This window comes from Prinia subflava, chromosome 23 (genome assembly GCF_021018805.1).
Source record: "Prinia subflava isolate CZ2003 ecotype Zambia chromosome 23, Cam_Psub_1.2, whole genome shotgun sequence".
In the NCBI taxonomy this organism is placed as follows: Eukaryota; Metazoa; Chordata; class Aves; order Passeriformes; family Cisticolidae; genus Prinia; species Prinia subflava.
Window position 1 is genome coordinate 3,167,468 of NC_086269.1, and position 22,842 is coordinate 3,190,309.

The 22,842-nt window shown below is 57.3% G+C and overlaps 1 protein-coding gene and 1 long non-coding RNA gene across 2 annotated transcripts; one reads left to right on the plus strand and one right to left on the minus strand.

Moving 5' to 3' along the window:
- Positions 1–3,013: 3,013 nt before the first annotated feature.
- On the plus strand, positions 3,014–14,537 carry LOC134561568 (uncharacterized; the record flags this gene model as incomplete). The annotated part of the gene is made up of 2 exons (XM_063418700.1): positions 3,014–3,058; positions 14,469–14,537. Coding segments are annotated over 2 exons (114 nt in total), but the record flags the coding sequence as incomplete, so codon positions are not given.
- On the minus strand, positions 3,119–7,894 carry LOC134561539 (uncharacterized). The gene is made up of 3 exons (XR_010082942.1): positions 5,752–7,894; positions 3,789–4,141; positions 3,119–3,562 (listed from the first exon to the last, which is right to left on the minus strand). It is a non-coding gene; the product is annotated as an uncharacterized LOC134561539 (long non-coding RNA).
- Positions 14,538–22,842: the final 8,305 nt, after the last annotated feature.

Below are 22,842 nucleotides of genomic sequence, written 5' to 3' on the forward strand. Positions count from 1 at the left end.
CTCCAAATTGCCCTTGGACACTCCCAGGGATCCAGGGGCAGCCACAACTGGAGGAATTCCTTCTCCAAATCCCATCCTGCCCTCTGCCAGTGGGAATCCATTCCGCTTTGTCCTGGCACTCCATCCCTTGGAAATCCCTCTCCATCCCCTCCCTTTGTACATTTTGCTGCTCCCTGGATGCTGGATTTGAGGTGTGCAGGGAACAGAAACCTTTGGGACCCCCAAATCCACCTTCCCTGCATCCCGGGAGGGGTTTTTGGGTGGGGGCTGCAGATGCCAATGCCCGAGGTGCAGCAGGGCTGGTTGGGTGTCAGTGGGAGTGGGAGGCTGTGGATCCCTGCCCTGCTGGGGAAGCAGGGCCAGATGAAAGGCAGATGAGCTGTGAGCTGTTATTATTCTGTCTAATAGAGTTTAAAATGCGAGCCCTCCTTTCTGGAGAGTGCAGCACAATCAAAACCACATTTCTGCTCCGTGTGGGCACTTTTTCCTGCGCTGACTCGTTTCCAAAACAGATGTGAATTCTTGGTGAGGGCTCCCTCCCCTCTCCTCAAAGAGGAGAAAATGTCATCTCTGCTGATGTGTGCAAACCCAAAAGGCCCCAAGGAACTCGAAAATGCCATTTCCAAGTAGGTCAGGGGCTTGTGTGGCCCCGTGTCCCACCCCAAACCTCAGCTGCTCCCACAAGTTTCCAAAACGGGTACAAAGAGGACTCATAAGGAGGGAGAATGGGATAATTCATCCAGTGACGGCCCCAGCCTCAGCCTGCTGCTGGTGCATGCCCCGAGGCACTCTCACAGCTTGTCATTATCTCTCACGCAGCTTCAGGAGTTCTGGGGTTTTTGGTGATGCTTTCTAGACTTCTTAACCCTGACCTCAAAACCCTCCAAGTCTCTAGAAACTGCAAATAACTGGGATTGCCTGCAGATCTACCTGTCACTTCCTGGAGTCTGGAGAGCACCAATCCTGCCCTGGATTTAGCCAAACCCACTTGGGTTGGGCTAAAGAGGCTCCCGGGAGGGTGTGGGGCCTGGATCCTGCTTTGGGACATCTCCTGTGGTGCCTGTGGATGGTTGAAAAGCGTCACTGGAGCATCCTGGGCCAGCCCTGAGAGGTTTCTGTGCACAAAAGTGCTGGGATTGGGTGGGTGAGAAGCTGGGGGGATCCAGCTGGGATTGCCCAGCCCTTCCCCTCCACCCTGGGAGCAGCTTGGAGCAGCCAGGTGCTCCCTGTGAGGCAGCCAAAACCTCCCTCACACCATCTCCAGAGAGCCTGCAGGGGCTTTCCGTGAGGAAACGCCGAGTTCCCCTCCCAGGAACGCTCCCTCCTCCCAGCCTGGCTGAACTGGGAGAAGTGAGGATGGACTGGGGTACCCCAAGGACTGAGCAGCACCGAGATCCTGCAGAGGGACGAGCTGGGGTGACAGGGATGGAAAACACAGGAATGGAACAGCCAGGAGGGGCCAGGGGACATCCAAGCCCCTGTGGCACAGGAAGGGCCTGGCTGGGGCTGCTCTCAATGCCTGCACCTTGCATGGCTGGGCTGCTCCTGTCCCTGTCCCTGTCCCTGTTCCCACTCCAGTCCCTGCTCCTGTCCCTACTCCTGTCCCTGTCCCTGTTCTTGCTCCTGTCCCTGTCCCTGTCCCTGTCCCTGTCCCTGTCCCTGTCCCTGTCCCTGTTCTTGCTCCTGTCCCTGTCCCATCCCTGTCCCTGTCCCTGTCCCTGTCCCTGTCCCTGTCCTCGTCCCCGTCCCCGTCCTCGTCCCCGTCCCCGTCCCTGTCCCCGTCCCTGTCCCTGTCCCTGTCCCTGTCCCTGTCCCTGTCCCTGTCCCATCCCTGTCCCTGTCCCTGTCCCTGTCTGTCCCTGTCCCTGTCTGTCCCTGTCCCTCCCCGGTGCTCCCAGCCCGGCCCTCCCTGGCCTCCATCCCGGCCCCGGCTCCCAGCGCCGCGCTCCTGTTTACAGAAATGAGAATTTGCATGATGAAAATAACCTGGGACGGATTTCGATTTTTTTACTGCCCTTGGCAGAAGGCTCGGAAAAAACCGGTGCGCAGTCAATTACTGGAATTTTTAAACACAAATAATATTTTATGTGATCAGCAGGCTGGCCCGGGGCCTGGGCACCGCGCTCCAACGGCAACCCTGAGAGGAACAAGCCATCAATTGTGCTGCCTGCACAGGAGCCGTGGGCAGGTGCAGCCTGTGTTGACCTTAGCGCGCGCAGCCCTGGGCTCGCTTAACCCGTGAGGGATGGGCCGGGATTTGGGAGGCTCAGGCTTGGCTCTGGCTGGAAATTTCTCCTCTCCCTCCCTTTTTCCTGCCGGGCACCCGCTGGCACTGCCGGGCACGGGATGGATGTGCGAGGCTCTGGTTTTCCTCCTGGTGTGGAGCGAGGCAGTGTCCATCTCTCTGTCTGTCCCTGTGTGAATCCCCGGAGCTGGCGCTGGCAGGGAAGGGGTTAAGCGAAGCAGGGGCCCCTCGCTGTTCCCCCCAATCCCCCCCAATCCTGGCAGGCTCCCCAAACCAACAGCGCTGGGACCTCGTTCCCAGAAACGCTCGAGCCGGGCAGGCGGGTTCCGGGAAGGGCCCGCGTGAGCCAGCGGGGCCCGAGCGCGGTGCAGGAACCCCCCGGCAGCCCCACAGCCCCCCCGGCAGCCACAAAGCCCCTCTGGTAGCCACAGAGCCCCCCTGGCAGCCCCAGAGCCCCTCTGGTAGCCACAGAGCCCCCCTGGCAGCCCCAGAGCCCCTCTGGTAGCCACAGAGCCCCCCTGGCAGTCACAGAACCATCCTGGCAGCCCCAGAGCCCCCCCAGCAGCCCCAGAGCCCCCCTGGCAGTCATAGAACCTCCCTGGGACTCCCAGAACCTCCCTGGTAGCCCCAGAACCCCTCTGGCAGCCCCAGAACCCCCCCAGCAGCCCCAGAGTCCCCCTGGTAGCCACAGAGCCCCTCCGACAGCCACAGAGCCCCCCTGGCAGCCCCAGAACCTCCCTGGCAGCCCCAGCACCTGCCTGGCAGCCACAGAGCCCCCCTGGCAGCCCCAGAACCCCTCTGGCAGCCCCAGAGCCCTCCCAGCAGCCCCAGCCCCTCCGGGACATGTTGCTGGGATCAGGGGAATCAGGGAATTACACTCCCCGCGCTCTCGGGCAGCGAGGCCCAGGGCTGTGCTCATCCCCGGGGTTCCTTCCATGGATCCATCCCCGGCCAGGGAGAGCGGCCGGGATGACTCAGGGGGGCAGAGCGATACGAATTCATTCATTTATCACAAATGCTTTTTTTATTTTAAAGCACCGGGCAGTGGAAGGGCTTTAAATTTCCAGGACTGCTGCCAGTTTCCTCCTTCTCTGCACAGTCCCCTTGGCAGAGGCCGGGCCGTGGGGTGAATTCAGCGTTTCTGATTCCTGCAGCCCCACGGTGGAGCTGCCCCTGGGCACAGCCCATGGCAGAGCCGCTGGCAGAGGGGCAAACCCTTGGCACAGCCCCCATTCCTGCCTTCAAACAGCTCCAGACAACCCCAGGGAGGATGAGGAGGAGGAGGAGAAGTGCCCCCCTGCTCTGCCCCAAAATAGGCTGGAAGGGGAAAAAAAGAAAAAAAAGGAAAAAAAAAAGGAGAAAAAAGGAGAAAAAAAAAAAAAAAAAGTGCTGCTGTTGTTGTTGTTCCAGAGCCAAGGGGAAGAAAAATTCCTTCCCAGTTTAAGGATCTCTAACACCTGGGTAGAGTTTCACTCCTCTCAGCTGCCTGCTGCAGGCTTTGAGAGCTACTTCCTAATAACTGCGGGCTGCCTCCAAAGCTCACCAAGTCAGCCGGATTCTTTCCATCCATCCAAGGCTGATCAGACTTTCTTGGATGGTTGGGAATCATTTGACACCCCGAGTGCGCCCAGGGGAGCGCGGGGCTGTTTTCAAGTGGCTCCTTGAATGACTTTTTCATGTGCGCTGCGCTGGGGCTGCAGGGAAGCTCCGGGTGTGTTTCCATGCACCTCTCCCAGCTGGAGGCTCCCGCTGCCCGGCCCGCTGGAATTCCTGCCAGCTCCCTGCCCTCGAGGAGGAAGAGGAGGAGGAGGAGGAAGCTGTCTGCACGCCAGGCCAGCTGTGCACGTGCCCCTCTGTCCAGTGGTGGTGGTGGCTGGGACTGGGACAGTGGTGGCTCTGCAGGACAGGGACAGGGTGGCACAGCTGGGTGCTCCCCCTGTGCCACTGCCACTCCTGGGGCACCCAGGCTGTGCCAACCCCGAGCTCTCTGCAGCTTTCTCCACGCACCCACACCCACCCCGTCAGAGTGTTGCTATTCCTGGGGGTTCCTTGGATGGGATCCCGGGTTCAGGAGCCCGGGAAGTGCCACAGGAAGGGCTGGGTGACCCCCCTGGCCTGGCTGAAGCTTCTCCTCGCTGTCCCTCACCCAGCCTGGCTGCTCTGAGCTGCTGAGCAGATGCTGCAGTGCCCCCAGCCAGGGCTGCATCTCATTAGGGGAAGAAATGAACCCTTTCAGCAGCGGTCACAGGCTGGGAAAGCTTTGGGATCTGTCCAGAGGCCGGCGGTGGTCAGCGAGGGCCGGCTCTCCACCCATCAAAGAGGCTTTGGCTGGCAGGATCGCGACACAAGGAGGGCTTTGAGGGAGAACGGCTGCGGGCTGGGCTGGTGAAAATAGCTGGGAAGGAGGAGGCTGGGCCAGGTCACGGACAGGCCTTGGCCACCCCAGGAGTGGTAAAAGTGAGGGGGGTCCTTCCTCTGCAGTGCCCCAGCCTTGCTGGAGTGTCCCCAGCACCAGGGAGGTGACAAAAATCCGCGTGTTGGTGGATGAAAATAGGAGCGTTTAAATCCGTGATGGTTTATGGTCTCGGTACCTTGGGGCACTGAACACTGGGGGATTTGTCACCTGCAGCAGCTGGGCTGGGCATGGGGACATCTGTCTGTGCTGTGTGTGACAGACTGCCTGGGACTGGCACTGGGACTGGCACTGGGACTGGTACTGAGACTGGAACTGGGACTGGGATTGCCACTGGGATTGTCACTGGCACTGGGACTGGGATTGTCACTGAGATTGTAACTGGGATTGTCACTGGGACTGTTACTGGGATTGTCCCTGGGATTGTCACTGGGACTGGCACTGGGATTGACACTGGTGTTGTCACTGAGACTGTTACTGGGATTGTCACTAGGACTGGCGCTGGGATTGGCACTGGGATTGTCCCTGGGATTGTCACTGGGATTGTCACTGGGACTGGCACTGGGACTGGCACTGGGATTGGCACTGGGACTGGCACTGCTGAGCCCTGCTGCCCACTGGAGCCCTGCCCGAGCAGGCAGCGAGGTGCCACCTCTGCGGGCACCCTGCCACCCGTGCGTGTCCCCCCGTGTGTCCCCGAGGAGCGCGTGAGTCCCCACGTGTCCCCAGGGCAGCGGGGGGAGCACCCGCAGCCCCAGACTCGGCATTCCGCGGGGTTAAATAAACACCTCTGCCTGCGAGCTGAGGAAATGAGTCAGGAAACATCGGGGGAGAAGAAACGCAGATCTCCGGAGAGACAAACTCCATGCACAGCCTGTCCCCAGCGCGCTCCCGGCTCCTCCAGGGACGCGCAGGGGGGAACAAATCCCAGCGAGCCGCACCTGGGAGTTCCCTCCGCGCCCACCTGAGCCCTGCCCGCCCCCGGGCATCCCCCCCGGGCATCCCCCCTGCTCCATCCCCCGCGCCCCGGGGCCAGGATGGGATCGCGCTTTCATCCGGGACGTGTCAGGGCACGAGGAGTTCCCCGCTCCACCCGGGGAAATCCCGGAGCTGCGAGAACGTGCCCAGGTGATGCCAGCGTGCCCAGGTGATGCCAACACCCCCGAGCTCCCCGGCGGCCCGGGGAGAGGCTTCGAGCCCCCTTTGAATGGCATCCAGGGGCAGGGGCTCTGAAAAAAAAAAACCAAAAAACCAAAACCAACCCAGGCTGAGAGAGAATAAAACAAACCCGGCAATCACGGCTGATGGGAGAGGAATTGGATTCTGGCTTCCCCTCCGTCCCCCCCTCCTCCCCCGGCTGGATGCAGCTGGCTTCGTTTGGCTAATTGGCTCCGTCAATCAAGTGTCAGTCAGGGGCTCCTGCCCGGGCGAGGGGAGCTGAAATCCGAGGGGTGGGAAAGCGGAGGTGACCCGAGCTCCCGAGGGGGCTGGGGGAGCCGGGAGACCCCTCGGAGAGCGGGGGAAGCGGGGCTGGGGCTGGTCCCGACCGCGGTTCTGCTGCTCGATCCCAGGGAATTTGGTGCCTCAGTTTCCCCACAGGGAGCGAGGTGAGCAGAGGGAGCAGAGCTGGTGGAAAACACAGAAATCCAGGCCTGGAAATGCCATGTTTGTCCAAGCCCAGGGATTCCAGGCTCATTCCTTGTGCCGTGCAAGGTCCTGGGGTCACGGCAACAGGCACGTGGAAATGAGGGAGCAGACAAGCAGGAAAGCCCCTGATTCTCCTCTGGACGAGCGAGCAAAGGGTTAATCCGCGGCAGCCTTTTGGGAGGAGATGGCAAAGGCTGGCGGAGCTCCCCTTTTGTGCCACAGGAAGGAAGAGGTTAAGCCGGAGGTGCCACCTGGGAGGCAGAGCCAGCTCTGGGGATGCTGTGCCAACGTAAAAACAGATTTTCCTTCCTGTGCCCAGCTCCTCTCCGGGCTGCACCCATCACCCCGAGCACAACCGCGCAAAAAGGGGAGAAAAAAATAAAAAAGAAAGGAAGAAAGGAGGGATTCTGGAGCCTTTGAGCGCGGGCTGAGGGCGCTGGCAGCGGAGCCGGGAGGGGACAGACGCTGCTGCTCTGTTTGCCCGAAAACAAAGGAGCAGAAGATTACCCTTGGATTCCCAGTTTGTTTGTGGAGGGATCAAAACTGCTGCCATTTCCTTGTGTGGCTTTCAAGCGGCAAAAGCCGCGGGCTGAGGGGTGGGCACCTGCCCGGGCAACCTGGCACAGCCCCGGCAGCGATGGCAAGAGCTGGGCACTGCTTTTTGTTTGTCGGGGATTTCTTTCTGTCCCTTTTCCAGGAGGGGAAACTGAGGCACGGAGGGATTTGAGACACAAATCCCGAGCAGTGGATGGGGAAGGGGCACGGGAGGGGGATGCAGGGAGTGGGCAGGGATGGGGGGAGCTGCTGAACGGGGTTGGGGGGGGGTTGAATTCTCGATGCTGGGAATTGAGGATGGGCTGAGGCTGCCGCGAGGGGAAGCGTGGTGGAAACACCGCATTTACAGCTCCCAACCCGCCCCAAATCCCTGGATTCTGAGAGCCACAAACTCCAGCCAAACTCACTCGGTGCCGAAGGAGTTAAAAGCTCCAGGGCCCAGCAGTTTCCAGCCCGTGGCTTCTTTCCCCTCTACCCCCCTTTCTCCCTTCCCTGGTTTACAAAAACCCCCGCATTATCAAAAACCTGCCTGGAATCCTCTCAGCCAGTGACACAGAAAATTCACATTACGAGGGCTGCCAGGGCGACAACAAACAGCAACAGTAAATACAGCTGCAGGCGGCTGCCCTGCCCGCGGGGACCGTCCCCAGCTCCGGGGGACACCCCCCGTTCTTGTCGTGCCCCTGCCAGCCCCTCTCGGGCACCCGCGGCTCCGGGACGTGTCCTTTGCAGGAGTCACCGGGCTCAGCTCCTCTTTGAAGCCCTGGCCCCTCCGCCTCTCCCTTTCATCCCTCTGCTTCCCAGGGTTGTTTTCCTCTCCCTGAGCCTCCCCACGCAGCCCCAGCAGCTCCTCGGGGGTTTTTGCCCACCGGGATGGGCACGGAGCGGTGCCCAGGGCACAAAGAGGGTCCTTGGCGAGGCTCTGGGCAGCATCCAGGGATGTGCTCACAGGGAATCTCTGTCCTCAGCCACTCCACTGCCCCCGAGGCTGCATCTCCCCCACTGTCTCTTCCTCTTCCTTCTTTTTTTCACATTCCCCTTTTCCTTCCCCCTCCAGCTCTTTGCACACCTGCCCGGTTCACACCAGCAACAGGTAACGAGGCCTCACGCCGGGAATGCTGCAGGAGGTGCTTTTTTTCCAGGATCGCTTTTTTTTCCCACATCATCTGCAGAGCCGGTGTTTATTTGAAGTCTGGTGGCCGGGTGGAATTTGTATCCCCGCAGTTCCTGTCCTCAATCACGGCTTTTTTCGCCTCTTCTGCTTCTTTTCCTCCCCTCCCATCCCGTTTACAAAGTTGATTTTGTCCTCGGGGTCACCGAGGCAGCAGCAGGAGGAGAAAACTGACCCTGGGGAAGATCCCGGGAGAGAGGGAAGGGCTGAGCAGGGCCAGTGACTCCAGAGGAGAATTCCTGGCAGGTCCCAGCTGGGATCCCGCTGCTCCCCAGCCCAGGAGGTCTTTGGGATGGAGGAGCTGCCTGAATTGTCTTTTCCTTTGGAATGATCCCCATTCCACTTAAAATCAGCGCCACAAAATCCACCAGAAAATCAAAGCAATGAACAGAGGTGGGCAGTTAGGGAAAAGATGGGAATGCTTCCTCTTGGCCTAACAGGAGGGCATGGAGTCAGCCTGGACCTCAAAGCTCATCCAGTTCCACCCCTCCATGGGTGGGGACACCTCTCACCACCCCAGGGTGCTCCAAATTGCCCTTGGACACTCCCAGGGATCCAGGGGCTGCTCTGGGCACCCTGTGCCAGGGCCTGCCCACCCTCACAGGGAGCAATTCCTTCCCCAAATCCCATCCAGCCCTGCCCTCTGCCAATGGGAATCCATCCCTTGGAAATCCCTCTCCATCCCCTCCCTTTGTACATTTTGCTGCTCCCTGGATGCCGGATTTGAGGTGTGCAGGGAACAGAAACCTTTGGGACCCCCAAATCCACCTTCCCTGCATCCCGGGAGGGGTTTTTGGGTGGGGGCTGCAGATGCCAATGCCCGAGGTGCAGCAGGGCTGGTTGGGTGTCAGTGGGAGTGGGAGGCTGTGGATCCCTGCCCTGCTGGGGAAGCAGGGCCAGAGGAAGGGCAGAGGAGCTGCTCGGGAACAACCCAGCACCTGTAGTTGGTGTAATCACCATTTTTGGTGATTTTACACCAAACCACCGATTACTGCCCAGTTATCCCACAGGGAATCCCAACAGAGAATCCCAGCAGGGAACACAGCAGAATTCACAGTGGTTGAGGGGTTCTGAACCACCTGTACCAAAACAGCCCCTGGAAAATCCAGGACAGCCCCTCCAAACCCCACAGTCCCCACTGGGACACCCCAGGTGCCACCAAGGTCACGGCAGGGACGGAGAGGGTGGCATCTCCCACCTCCCACCTCGGGCTCCTGGCACGGCACACCCACCTCCCCGAGCATCAAAGCAGGGAAAAGAAATGAAGATGGAGAGGACGCAGACACCCGGCCGCCTGAGGGGTTTGGGAGGTGAGATTTATGAGGCTCTGTCTTGCAGAAGCTTCCAGGGAAGGGAGAAAAGAAAAAAAAAAAGAAAAGAAAGAAATAAAGAGGGGAAGAAACCCCTCCTCCTTCAGGTGCTGGAATCCGTCTTGCTGCTGAGAGCAGAGCTCTGATGCTGCCACTCTGCACTCGGGAGGGTCTCCTCTCCCAGGATGTAGCAGAGGCCTCGGGAAGGGGCTGCCTCTGCTGCTCAGTGCGTGTTCCAGGCACAGGGAAGGGCTTTCCTGGGGAAATCTCCTGCTCTCCTGCTCCTGTGCCTGGCAGGGGTGGGGACAGCAATGGGGACAGCCCTGGGGTCACACGGGCACAGCCCTCCCCAGAGGGGACCTGCTGAGCGCCCTGTGCCCTGCCCTGGAGGGGTGGCAGCAATCCGTGCTGGAAGCTGAGGGCAGCGAGGGAGGAAGGCCAGGGGATGATGAAGAGGTGAGGGCAGGGCTGAGCGTCCTGGCTCTCCCTGCTCATTCCCTGGGAGTCCCAAATAATTCTCTGGGAGTCCCAAATCATTCCCTGGGAGTTCCAAATAATTCCCTGGGAGTAACTGCTCATTCTCTGGGAGTCCCAAATCATTCCCTGAGAGTTCCAAATCATTCCCTGGGAGTCCCAAATAATTCCCTGGGAGTTCCAAATAATTCCCTGGGAGTCCCAAATAATTCCCTGGGAGTCCCAAATCATTCTCTGGGAGTCCCAAATCATTCTCTGGGAGTCCCAAATCATTCCCTGGGAGTTCTAAATCATTCCCTGGGAGCTCCAAATAATTCCCCGGGAGTCCCAAATCATTCCCTGGGAGTTCTAAATCATTCCCTGGGAGCTCCAAATAATTCCCCGGGAGTCCCAAATAATTCCCTGGGAGTCCCAGTTCAGTCCCTCTGAGTTCCATCTCTCCCTGTTCATTCCCTGGGAGTCTCAAACCATTCCTTGTGACTCCCAACTCATTCCCTCTGAATTCCAGCTCTCCCTGCTCATTCTCTGGGAGTCCCAAATCCTTCCCTGGGAGTCCCAAATCTTTCCCTGGGAGTCCCAAATCATTCCTTGTGAGTCCCAACTCATTCCCTGTGAATTCCAGCTCTCCCTGCTCATTCCCTGTGCATCCCACCTCTCCCTGTTTATTCCCTGAGTCCCAACTGGTTCCCTGTGAGTTCCAGCTCTCCCTTTTCACTCCCTGTGCATCCCAGCTCTTCTTGCTCATTCTCTGAGTTCCAACTCATTCCCAGTGAATCCCAACTCACTCCCTGGGCATCCCAGCTCTTCTTGCTCATTCTCTGAGTTCCAACTCATTCCCAGTGAGTCTCAGCATTCCCAGCTCATTCCCTGGGCATCCCAGCTCTCCCCGCTCATTCCCTGTGAGTCTCAGCTCTCCCTTTTCCCTCCCTGGGCATCCCAGCCCTCCCTGCTCATTCCCTGTGATTCCCAACTCACTCCCTGGGCATCCCAGCTCTTCTTGCTCATTCTCTGAGTTCCAACTCATTCCCAGTGAGTCTCAGCATTCCCAGCTCATTCCCTGGGCATCCCAGCCCTCCCTGCTTATTCCCTGTGAATCCCAACTCACTCCCTGGGCATCCCAGCTCTCCCAGCTCGCCAAGGGCTGAGCAGAGTGGAAGGAAGAAAGAGCAAAGCCCGGAAAACTCCTTCCCCATCATATTTACTGAACTGCTCTGAGTTATGACTGGAGGCCAAGATCTGGCTTCAGGCGATTGCCTAAATCATTTAGGAGCTGACAAGGCAGGGAGGGGGGAAAATGTTCTTGTAATTCTTCAGTCTGAGGTACATTAAGGAGCCATAAGCCATGTCGAGAGCTTGAATTACATTAGAGAGATTATCCTGTTACAGTTCATAATCCTGGATAATATAGCATCCCGCAGCACACCTGCCAAGGATAAATCTCGCCCCGTAATGGGGCAGCCGTGACCCCGGAGCTCCCGGAGCCCTCCTGGCACGGAGCAGCAGCACCAGGCAGAGGGATGGAGTCAGCAGGGACAGCACGGAGCAATAACAGCCTGGCAGAGGGGGCTGAACCCCGGGAGATTCATGGTTCTCCCTGTGCTGGGATGCTCCAGGGCTGTGGGGCAGGTGTGGGATGGGAGGGACCCGTGGAAGGACACCTGAGGTGTCCACCAGGCTCTGAGCTCCACTCGGGGAGCCTGGCAGGAAGGTGGAGAGCAGGATATCCCACCCCAAAAAGGGGATTTCTGGCACAGAGTATTTTCCAGGGGCATGAGGGAAAGGTGGTTATGAGGGAATGGGGAGGGACAGGGCTGAGTCCCAAAGGCGTCAAGCAGAAATCAGCCCCTGGAGCAGGGCACCACGAGGAGTTCAGCTGTGCCAGCCCCTCTGGAAAAGGGGACTAGCGGAGCCTGGACACCCAGGGGTGCTGGGTGCTGGCAGGGCACTGCCTTTAACCTGTGAATGTGGATCTGCTGCTCCCAGGGGCACCCACAGGGCATCCAGGTCCGTGGGATGTGGGGCAGTGGCACCTCCAGCCCTGCTGCCTTTCTCCAGCGTGGATCCCACCCCTTCCCACAGGACCCAGAACCCATCCTGCCCTCTACAACTCCTTTAACAGGAATTCCAGCCAGCCCCAGGCTCCTCCATCTCCTCTCCAGCCCCTTGGCTTCCCCCGTTTGGTCGCAGTCACCTCCCAGGGTGAACACAGCCCTGGGTGAACAAACCCCCATTGTTCCACCTCTCCCATCCTCCTCCAGGCCCAGCTCGTCCTGCACCCCCCAGTCCATAAATCCTGGAATTCCCTTGATGTGAAGTGACCACGCAAACGTGACCAGGCAGCCTCTGCCTCTCCCAGCCCTCATTCCCCTGCCCTGGGGACTGCAACTGCTCCATTTCAGTCTCCCAGCACATCCCAGGGGAAATTCCCAGGGAAATCCCACCTGCCCTCCATCCCCAGGGCCCAAAATCTGCCCCAGCCTCAGCTCTGGGATCTGCACAGTGTAAGGAACAAGTCCCTCTGTCCCTCAGGGGTTTGGGGTATTCCCTAGGGAAGGAATGCCTCTATCCCAAAGGGATTTGGACTCCCCCAAAAGAAGGAACCCCTCTATCCCACAGGGATTGGAGGTGTCCCCCCTAAGGAATGAGCCCCTCTATCGTGCAGGGATTTGGGGTCTCCCCTATGGAATGAACTCCACTATCCCACGGGGATTTGGGGTATCCTCCTTAAGGAATGAACCCCTCTATCCTGCAGGGATTTGGGGTCTCCCCTATGGAATGAACCACTCTGTCCCACAGGGATTTGGGATATTCCACAAGGAATGAACCCCTCTATCCTGCAGGGATTTAGGGCATTCCCTAAGGAATGAGCCCCTCTGTCCTGCAGGGATTTGGGGTCTCCCCTAAGGAATGAGCCCCTCTGTCCTGCAGGGATTTGGGGTCTCCCCTAAGGAATGAGCCCTTCTATCCTGCAGGGATTTGGGGTCTCCCCTACAGAATGAACCCCTCTGTCCTGCAGGGATTTGAGATATTCCTTAAGGAATGAACCCCTCTATCCCGCAGGGATTTGGGGTATCCCCTATGGAATGAACCCCTCTATCCCACAGGGATTTGGGATATTCCCTACAGAATAAGTCCCTCTATCCTGCAGGGATTTGGGGCATTCCCTAAGGAATGAACCCCTCTATCCTGCAGGGATTTGGGGCATTCCCTAAGGAATGAACCCCTCTATCCTGCAGGGATTTGGGGCATTCCCTAAGGAATGAACCCCTCTATCCTGCAGGGATTTGGGGTCTCCCGCGTGGCCCCGCCAGACACTCTGCAGAGCCTCTTCTCTCTGCTTGTGTGTTTTGCTGAAGTGCCCCGAGATAAAGCCCTTTCATCCCGATAAGAGCCCGGTTGCCCTGGTTTCCTGCCCTGGCCTGAAGGCCATTCTCCTCCTCCCTCTTGTTTTTGACCTCAGGTTCAAGAGTGCCAGACCTCCCCGGCTCAGGGCAGACCTCGGCGGCCGCGGTGGGAAAAGGCAGGGCAGGGGTTGGGGAGGGCTCCAGAGGCCGGCACCGCTCAGGGAGCAGCTCCCAAACCCCTCGGGAAAGCAGGAAGGGAAGGAACACCAGGGCAGAGCACTTCAAACCCCTCCTGCCCTCCCTTTTGTCTCCTCACCTCCCTCACTCCCTTTTATTTACCCCTCCATCCTCTCTCAGCCCTGCTCCCTCTCTCCCCTCCTTTCTCCCTTTTTCTCACCCTTGTTTTGCTTTCCTCGCCTTCCCTCCTTTCTCCCTCTCCCCCTTCCCCTGCGGCTTTGCCAACTGCCAGCAGATGACATCTCCTTTCATGTTTGGGGCTGAGCGGAGGCTCTGAATGTTCGTTTGATTCCGTTAAGATAATAGCTGGTTCACTGTCAGACGCAGACTGATCAGTTAAAACCTTAATCACTGCCTGTCTACTCACATGGCACTTATTTTTTAAGAGATTAATCCCCTAAGCACTGCACCAGCATACATTGAGGCTCAAAGAAAAGGGTGGGTTTTTATTATTATTTGATGCGTTTACTGTTTCTTTTTTATTTATTTTTTTCCTTCCTTTTACTTTTTTTGGCTCTTTTTGAAAAAGACGCCTCCTCCCCATGCTGCCACCTTTTTGGAGCTGATGCTACAAAGACACCTGAGCTTTGTCCCCTCTCTGTGCCTGTCCCGCAGCTGGGAGGGAAAGAGGGAGGAGGTGGGAGATGGAGCTGCTGCCTCTGGGAGCTGAGATCTGCAGGATGGGCTCTGGATTAAGCCTGGTTGGGCTCTCAGGAGAGCTGGGCTCCATCCCTGCTTCCCCAGCCAGCCAGGCAGGCTTCCCTTCCCTTCCCTTCCCTTCCCTTCCCTTCCCTTCCCTTCCCTTCCCTTCCCTTCCCTTCCCTTCCCTTCCCTTCCCTTCCCTTCCCTTCCCTTCCCTTCCCTTCCCTTCCCTTCCCTTCCCTTCCCTTCCCTTCCCTTCCCTTCCCTTCCCTTCCCTTCCCTTCCCTTCCCTTCCCTTCCCTTCCCTTCCCTTCCCTTCCCTTCCCTTCCCTTCCCTTCCCTTCCCTTCCCTTCCCTTCCCTTCCCTTCCCTTCCCTTCCCTTCCCTTCCCTTCCCTTCCCTTCCCTTCCCTTCCCTTCCCTTCCCTCCCCTCCCCTCCCCTCCCCTCCCCTCCCCTCCCCTCCCCTCCCCTCCCCTCCCCTCCCCTCCCCTCCCCTCCCCTCCCCTTCCCTCTGCAGCAGGCTGAGCTGTCCCCCAGACATGGGACATCCCCCGGGGTGTCACCGTGGGTGCCACCACAGCCACAGTGTGCAGCCACATCCCAAAACTGCTGCTGGCACTTCTGGCACCGCCACTGCACACTGGGATGACAGCAAGCTTCAAATCCGCTCCTGAGCCAGGATTTTAATTAGGGGAGAGCACCAGATCAGCCCAGCCCCTGCAGCTGGACAAGGACATGGGACAATGGGATAGGGACACAGGACAATGGGATGGGAACATGGGGCAATGGGATGGGGACATGGGACAATGGGATGGGGACACAGGACAATGGGATGGGGACACAGGACAATGGGATGGGGACATGGGACAATGGGATGGGGACACAGGACAATGGGATGGGGACACGGGACAATGGGATGGGGACATGGGACAATGGGATGGGGACACAGGACAATGGGATGAGGACACAGGACAATGGGATGGGGACATGGGGCAATGGGATGGGGACATGGGGCAATGGGATGGGAACACGGGACAATGGGATGGGGACACAGAACAATGGGATGGGGACACGGGACAATGGGATGGGGACACGGGACAATGGGATGGGGACACGGGACAATGGGATGGGGACACGGGACAGTGGGATGGGGACACGGGACAATGGGATAGGGACACGGGGCAATGGGATGGGGACACAGGACAATGGGATGGGGACACAGGACAATGGGATGGGGACACGGGGCAATGGGATAGGGACATGGGGCAATGGGATGGGGACACGGGGCAATGGGATGGGGACACAGGACAATGGGATGGGGACACAGGACAATGGGATGGGGACACGGGGCAATGGGATGGGGACACAGGACAATGGGATGGGGACACGGGGCAATGGGATGGGGACACGGGGCAATGGGATGGGGACACAGGACAATGGGATAGGGACACAGGACAATGGGATGGGGACACGGGGCAATGGGATGGGGACACAGGACAATGGGATGGGGACACGGGGCAATGGGATGGGGACACGGGGCAATGGGATGGGGACACAGGACAATGGGATGGGGACACGGGACAATGGGATAGGGACATGGGGCAATGGGATGGGGACACGGGGCAATGGGATGGGGACACAGAACAATGGGATGGGGACATGGGACAATGGGATGGGGACATGGGACAATGGGATGGGGACATGGGGCAATGGGATGGGGACACAGAACAATGGGATGGGGACATGGGGCAATGGGATGGGGACATGGGGCAATGGGATGGGGACATGGGGCAATGGGATGGGGACACAGCATGGAGTTCCCCATGTGCTGCAGGGCAGCAGCAACGAGCAGCTCTCAGGCAGCATTTGGTATTCCCAAACTTCCAAGCATCCCAGGGAGGAGGCTGCCATCCTCACCCCCCCTCCAAAGGGCAGGGAAAAGCTCCTTTGCCTCAGGTGAGGGCACCTCCCACAGGTGAGGGCAGAGCTCTGTTTCCCAAATCATCCCCAGCAGCTGCCAGGCAAGGGGGACTCTGAGTTCCCATTCCAACCCGAACCATTCCAGGATCCTGTGATGCTCCTTCCCTCCTGCTGCAGCCCCGGGGCTGGCCCAGGGAGGGGGTGTTTGTTTTACTGCTCCCAGCACCACAGACACCAGGCAGCATCTGAGTGCTGAAGGGCTCTGAAACTTTCCCTTCATGTTTGACTCGTGATCAAAGGAGGAAGAACAGTCACATTCCCGGGCTCAGGGCTTGATTTCGCCCTTGTGAGGAAAGTTCCAGAAGAGCCAATGTTTTGTCACCCCCTGGTTAACATTTCCAGGCTCCAGCTGCTTGTGATGGGCCATGAGAAATGAGAGATTCCTGCATCCACCCTGCTAACCCTGCATCCCTCATCCCGCCACATTCCCGAGTTTCCAGGGCTTGGATCTGCCTCTCCCTGAGGTCATGGCTCTATTTAAGCGATGTCCAGCCCGTGGGGGGAGCTCAGACCCAGCTCAGGGGGTGCTGGGGGACCCCATCCCTCACTGCCCCCTCCACAGCAGCTCAGCCAGGGCCTGTTGTGCTCTCCCTGCAAAACTTCTCCCCCTGGCACAAATCAGCTCCCAGCAGCTCCTCTGGGAACACAGGCGGGGTTTTGCAGCCCCAGAACCTGTGCTGGACACCTGGACAGAGCCCTCACTTCCCCACCCTGCTCCTGACCCCACACCTGCAGCTCCAGCAGAGCAGCAGCAGCTCCTGGATGAAAGAGGAGGAATTGCTGGCAGCCAGCGAGGGCTCTGGATTTGGTAAAAGAAAATTGGGAGAGTGTGAAAGGGGTTTTGTCAGCTGCTCTTGGAGTTTCCTATTGAAACTGAAAATGGAGTGAGAGAACAGGCCCTGAGTGTATTTTGGCAATTTTTTGGTGAAGCAAAGTGAAGCTGTCAGAAAGATCTGGACTTCTATGGAGAAGCAGAGTTCACCTGCAGGCCTCACTCTGCTCATTCCCCGAGCGATTCCCGAGGAGCTGGAAAAAAACCCAAAGAAAACAAAACCGCGGAAATTGAAATAAATGATCCCCAGAATCACGGGGATGGAGTTTGAGGAAAGCTCACCGAGGAAAGGGACGCAAAATTCCTGGCTGCAAAGGGATAAAGCAATTCTGAGCTAATGGAGATTAGGAAGAACCCCTCCCAAAGGACGGGGTTATCCCATAAATTAATGGAATCAATGGTGTCACCGCCCTCAACCACAGGGTCCTGAGTCATTGCCTTAAGTGCTCTGAGGGCACGAGCACCCTGTCCTGGAGCAGCTGGGGCTGGGCACTCCTGGAGATTGCACAGGCACAGATGGACCCTGTTATCCCATTGTTCTGTTCCAGAGATCCAGGTATCCCCACAGGTACGCCTTCCTCAGAGATCTCTGCTTTTTTAACATTAAACCTCGCAATTTTAGTCAACTTTTACAACACCGAAGAAACAATTATCCTCGGTGGATTATATTATTATACAACGGACTTGTTGTCATTTCTTATTGGAGCTCTGGCTGTGCTTATTGCTCCACAACAGCATCTTTGCAGTGAGGGCTGATGTTAATAAATAAGAGCCAGGAATTAACAATAATTCCTTAATGATGGATGTGATCTCCATTCCGGGGCTTTTCCCTGCCTGACATCGCTCCTGGGCTGAGGAGCTCCCGTGTGCTGAAGGAAATTTCTGCCAAGGTTCCCAGGGGTGTGGAAGTGTTTGACTCCCACTGGAAATGCCAACGGCTCCAAGGCCTCAGAGCCCAAACCTGGCGTGGATTTGGGAATACAACAGCATTTCCTCAGGATTTCACCCTCAGATCCTTCCTTCTCTCTGCCAGGACCTCAAAACCAGTTAAAAGCCCTGAAAATGAAGCTGATGGAGAGAGGGGGCTGTAGCTGCTCCTCAAAGGGGCTCCAAGGCGGAGGGACACGCGGGAACCCGACTGTCACAGTGGACACGGAAAGAACCACACGAGGATACGCTGGTGAGCAAAGCAGGAAAAAGGGACGAGTTTATTTACAAAACTCAGTTTTATACCTTTCCTATGGGGCCTGTGGATTGGAGGATGGAATTCCACCTCTCAATCCACATTGGTCAAGCCAACTGTCAATCACCTTTCTCTTCTTACCTAGAAATACGTAAACAATGAAAGACAGTTAGCAAAACATGGCCAGTGTTTATAGTAGCAAGTGTGATAATGTAAAATTTCTGACTCTAATATGAAGAACATTACAGAAGGCTTAGAAAAGCCTTCAAAATCAAGGCAACACCCCACAAAATCCCATTAAATTCTGCTGGAAGCGCTGAAATCCCAGTGCCTGCCCCTCATTCCCACCCTGATGCTCTGACCCCCAGGACCATCCCTGCTCAGGCATCCTGTGACAGATCGACCAGCAGAGCGCCCGGGTGGATTTCCCACAGGCCGTACAATGGAGGCCGATAAATATCCCGTAAGGCCCTCTCCTCCCTCCTGGGATACATTTTAAACAGCCCCTTTCCCCTCGGAGGGGATAAATCCTTCAGGCCCAATCCTCTGAGAAGGAGCAGCAAAACCCCGCGACCCTGCCCGGAGCCGCGGAGTCAACGAGTGGTCAAGCAGAGGTCAAGGGGCCGAAACGGGGCCAAAAAGGGCATTTTGTGCCAGGCCCATCTGCTGGCAGCACCCCAAAGGTGCAGCACGGCTCAGGCTCCAGGCCCCGGCCATTTCTTCCCCCAGACAGTAGCAATTATCATAATCAAGCAGTTGACTCCAATTACGCCTTCCTGCGCTCGCAGCCCGGGCATGGACACAGCCCAGGGAAAGTTTGCAGCCGCGTCGCCTTTGCATATCTTAATCTAAAATGACAGGGTGTGACACGGGGGGCCGGTGACCCTGCCAGCCTTCAGCTGTTCGTGTGGCAACAATTTCCAGCCCCAAATTACTCCCAGGCAGGGCTTGATTGGAGGTTCAAGGCAGCAGGAGAGAGAAGCCATTTAGGGGACTGAAACATTCTTCACGGCCCTATTTAAATACAATTTACATTCCAGGCTCTGCTGTTGGTGCATTGTTAATTGCACCTTGTACCTCAGTTTATTTTGTAGTTGGAGGGGGTTTTGCTTTGCTGTTGTTTTTCAAAGGCCTCCTTCGCCTGCTTTTTTCTCTTTTCCTAAGGGGCTGTTCTCAGAATACAGTTCCAGTTCCTGGAAGGGAAAATAGATTAGCGGATTTAAAGGCCAGAAGGGACAAACAGATCACCTGGGTGACCCCCTGCAGAAGACAGGCCAGGACATTTTGCTCAGTAATTCCTTTGTCTCCGTTTGTCCAGACTTAACCCAATCCCCTGCAGTGACCAGAGCACTCTCCCAGGAATGCTGGCTCCATCCAAAGCCATGGAATCACGAAATCTCCGGATCCTGGGGCAGCTCTTCCAGTGCAGCATCGCCTGGAGCAGTCACAGGGGGGATCTGGGCACTCCTGGGCTGCAGGGACAGCCTGGTTTGATGGTGGCATCTCAGAGCCTCAGATGGAATCAGGTCCTTGCCGTGCTTGGTGCTGGAGAGAGAGAGGACAGAGCCAGCCAGGAATGTCACCAGCACAAAGGGACAAGGCAGACAGGACAAAGTCAACTGTGGAGGCCAAGGGGAGCCTCATTTCCAGCATTTCTTTAGCACTGCTGTGTTGTTGCCTCACCCGAGGTTAATTCAGTCCAAGGATGGACAGGAAATTCTACACAGCTGAATTTTGGGGGTGCAGACATTTCTCTCTTCTCACGACTGACCCAAGGCTGAATTCTAACCTGGTCCTAACAAAGCAAAAAGTCTCCCAAAATCTCTTTTCCTCAGCCATGCAGAAAGGGTGACTGGAGAGACGGAAAATGGATTTTGAATTTCTCAGCGTGGGTGGAATTTCAAACCTCAGCTCTGCTTGGAAAAAAAAAAAACCATCAAAAACCAAACAAAACATCTGCTGGGGAGCAGAGAGGTGAAACACTGCAGAACCTCCCACTCCTCTTTTTCCAACTTGTTCTGCTCTTGGGTTGGAAAAGCCAAAATCTCTCCCAGTGCTCAGGATCCTTTGTGACCACGGGCTTCCCACCAGGCTCAGAGCTGACTGTGGATCCTGGGATCCAGGAATTCTTGATTTAGGAATGCCCTGAGAGGTTCAAATGTATCTTGATGAGTGGGGTTGTTCAACCTGGAGAGGAGAAGCTTCAGGGTGACCTGATTGTGGCCTTCCAGCGCCTGAGGGAGCCAGGAAAGATGGAGAGGGAATATTTACAAGGGCCTGGAGGGACAGGGAATTGCTTCCCACTGACAGAGATCAGGGATAGATGGGATTTTGGGAAGGAATCCTTCCCTGTAAAGGTGGGCAGGCCCTGGCACAGGGTGCCCAGAGCAGCTGTGGCTGCCCCTGGATCCCTGGCAGTGTCCAAGGCCAGGCTGGACACTGGGGCTGGGAGCAGTCTGGGATAGTGGAAGGTGTTCCAATGCCAGGAGCATGGAATGAGATGAACTTTAAGGTCTCTTCCAACCCAAACCATCCAGGAGTGCCATCCAGGTGGCAGCCAGGACGAAGGAAGGAACCTTTCCCCTGAAACTCCTGTCCCCAGGACAGGCCTGGTTCTGCCCCAGTGACACCCAGCAGCGCCCCCAGGCCGGGGCTACTTTGGCATCCTTTTCTTTGAGCCCCATCTGCTGGAGCCCCACAATTTCCTGCCACATTGGATCTTTCCCTCACTCACTCCTGTTCCAAAATCCCCCTCCCAGCATTTGCAGCCAAGGGCAGGAGCCATAAACCCCCGAGGAACAGAGCAGAACGACCCAGCCGAGGGATTTCAGGACAGCCCCGTGATTCCACAGCTCCTGAGTGTCGCTGGCTGGGAATCCCCAGTGCTGCCACTGCTGACAGGAACCTCCTGGGGCTGGTTCTCATTTCCATGGAATCTCCATGGAATGGCTCTGGCCACACTGTGAGCCGCCGTGGCACAAAAAGTGTCGGTGTCAATGACAGCCAAGCCCACCGTGACCCCAGCCAGGCTCCTCCTAACTCACCCCAGCTCTGGGGAGGTCTGGCTCAGACACCAGCTCGACAGACAGACAGACAAACGTGCTCCCCAACCTGCTGCCGCTCCAGAGGCAGCCAATTATCGCGGTGATCTCACTTCTCCCTTTCCTTCTCCTCTCTCTCCCTCTCCCCCTTTTCCCATCACGTGCCCGCTCCCAGCACACGCGAATCCTCCTGCAAGGGGGGAAAACAAAAAAAGGCAGAGCCGCCGTGGAGGAATGTGGAGGGTTTGGGAGCCCCCCGAGAGCAGGTAGATCCATCTGAGCAGCGCCTGCCTCCTCCGAGGCGGGAGGAGATCGGTTTACATAAGTGCTTTGCCATATGAAGGAATAATTCAGCGGTATTAATAGAGGTTAAAGTTTCCCAGGAATCCCGAGCAGGCCCCGCAGACACAGGTGGGATCCTTCACTCACACAGGGGTGGGGGGAAGGAACACAGCTCCACGCAGGGCACCGGGCTGGGGGTGCCCACGGGTGGGTCACTGGCAGAGGGGTGAGCCAAGGGGTGTGGAGGTGACAGCAGGACGTCCCCGTGGCTGTGGGGGGGACAGGGATGGCCAGGCAGGGTGCTGAAGGTCACAGAATCGTGGGATGGGGTGTTGGGAGGGAGCTGGATCATCCCATTCCATGCTCTGTCCACATTCCACTGTCCCAGGGTGCTCCAAGCCTGGTCCAGCCTGGCCTTGGACATTTCCAAGTTTCAGCTTCCCTGGGCAACCCCAGGGCCTCACCACCCTCACAGGGAGGAGTTTCCTCCTCACATCTTACCCAAACCCGCTCTCCTTCTTACCTGGGAGGGAGGAGCTCAGTTCCAGGTCACACCTGGGCTCAGGGAGGGATCTGTGTGTAGGACACTGGCAACACACCCAGGCAGGGACACAAAGGCTCACGGTGTGTCCCACTGAATCCCAGAACCTCCGAGGCTGGGAAAGCTCTTCAAGGCACAGAATCCCAGAATCACAGAACCAAAGAATCACAGAATCCCAGAATCCCAGAATCACAGAATCACAGAATCACAGAATCACAGAACCACAGAATCACAGAATCACAGAATCACAGAATTACAGAATCACAGAACCACAGAACCACAGAATCACAGAATCACAGAATCACAGAATGACAGAATCACAGAATCACAGAATCACAGAACCAAAGAATCACAGAATCACAGAATGCACAGAATCATTGGGTTGTAAGAGACCCCCCGGATCATCAAGTCCAACCCTAAGGCCATCCAGTCCAAGCTGTGCCCGATCCCTTCTCTGTCACCAGCCCAGGGCACTGAGTGTGACACTCCGTCCTTCCTTTGACGCCTCCAGGGATGGGGACCCCAAACCTCCCTGGGCAGCCCTTCCATTACGTGACCACCCTTTCCATGAGGAATTATTGTGAATTTACCCTGGGTGGAGCCCACCCCAAACGGGTCAGAGATGTGTGGAGCAGGCTGTGCCAGTGCCACGATGGGAAATTCGCTTTTCCCGAGCTCAGGTGCCACAGACCAACCTGAAACCACCTCCTGCTCTGGCACAAAGCCCCAGCTGTGCCCAGCCATGATCCAGCTCCTGGAGAGGCGGCTCCATCCCACCTAAGAGGATAAACCAGCACAGAGAGGGGGGTACAAGAAGAGCCTGGCGGGCCCAAATCCCCCCTTGTTTGGATTAGGATCCCGGATAATGTTGCTGATTCTCCAACACGAGGCTTTTCACAGCCCAGCGAGTTTTACACCACCCCAAAAATAATCATCTCTCAGAT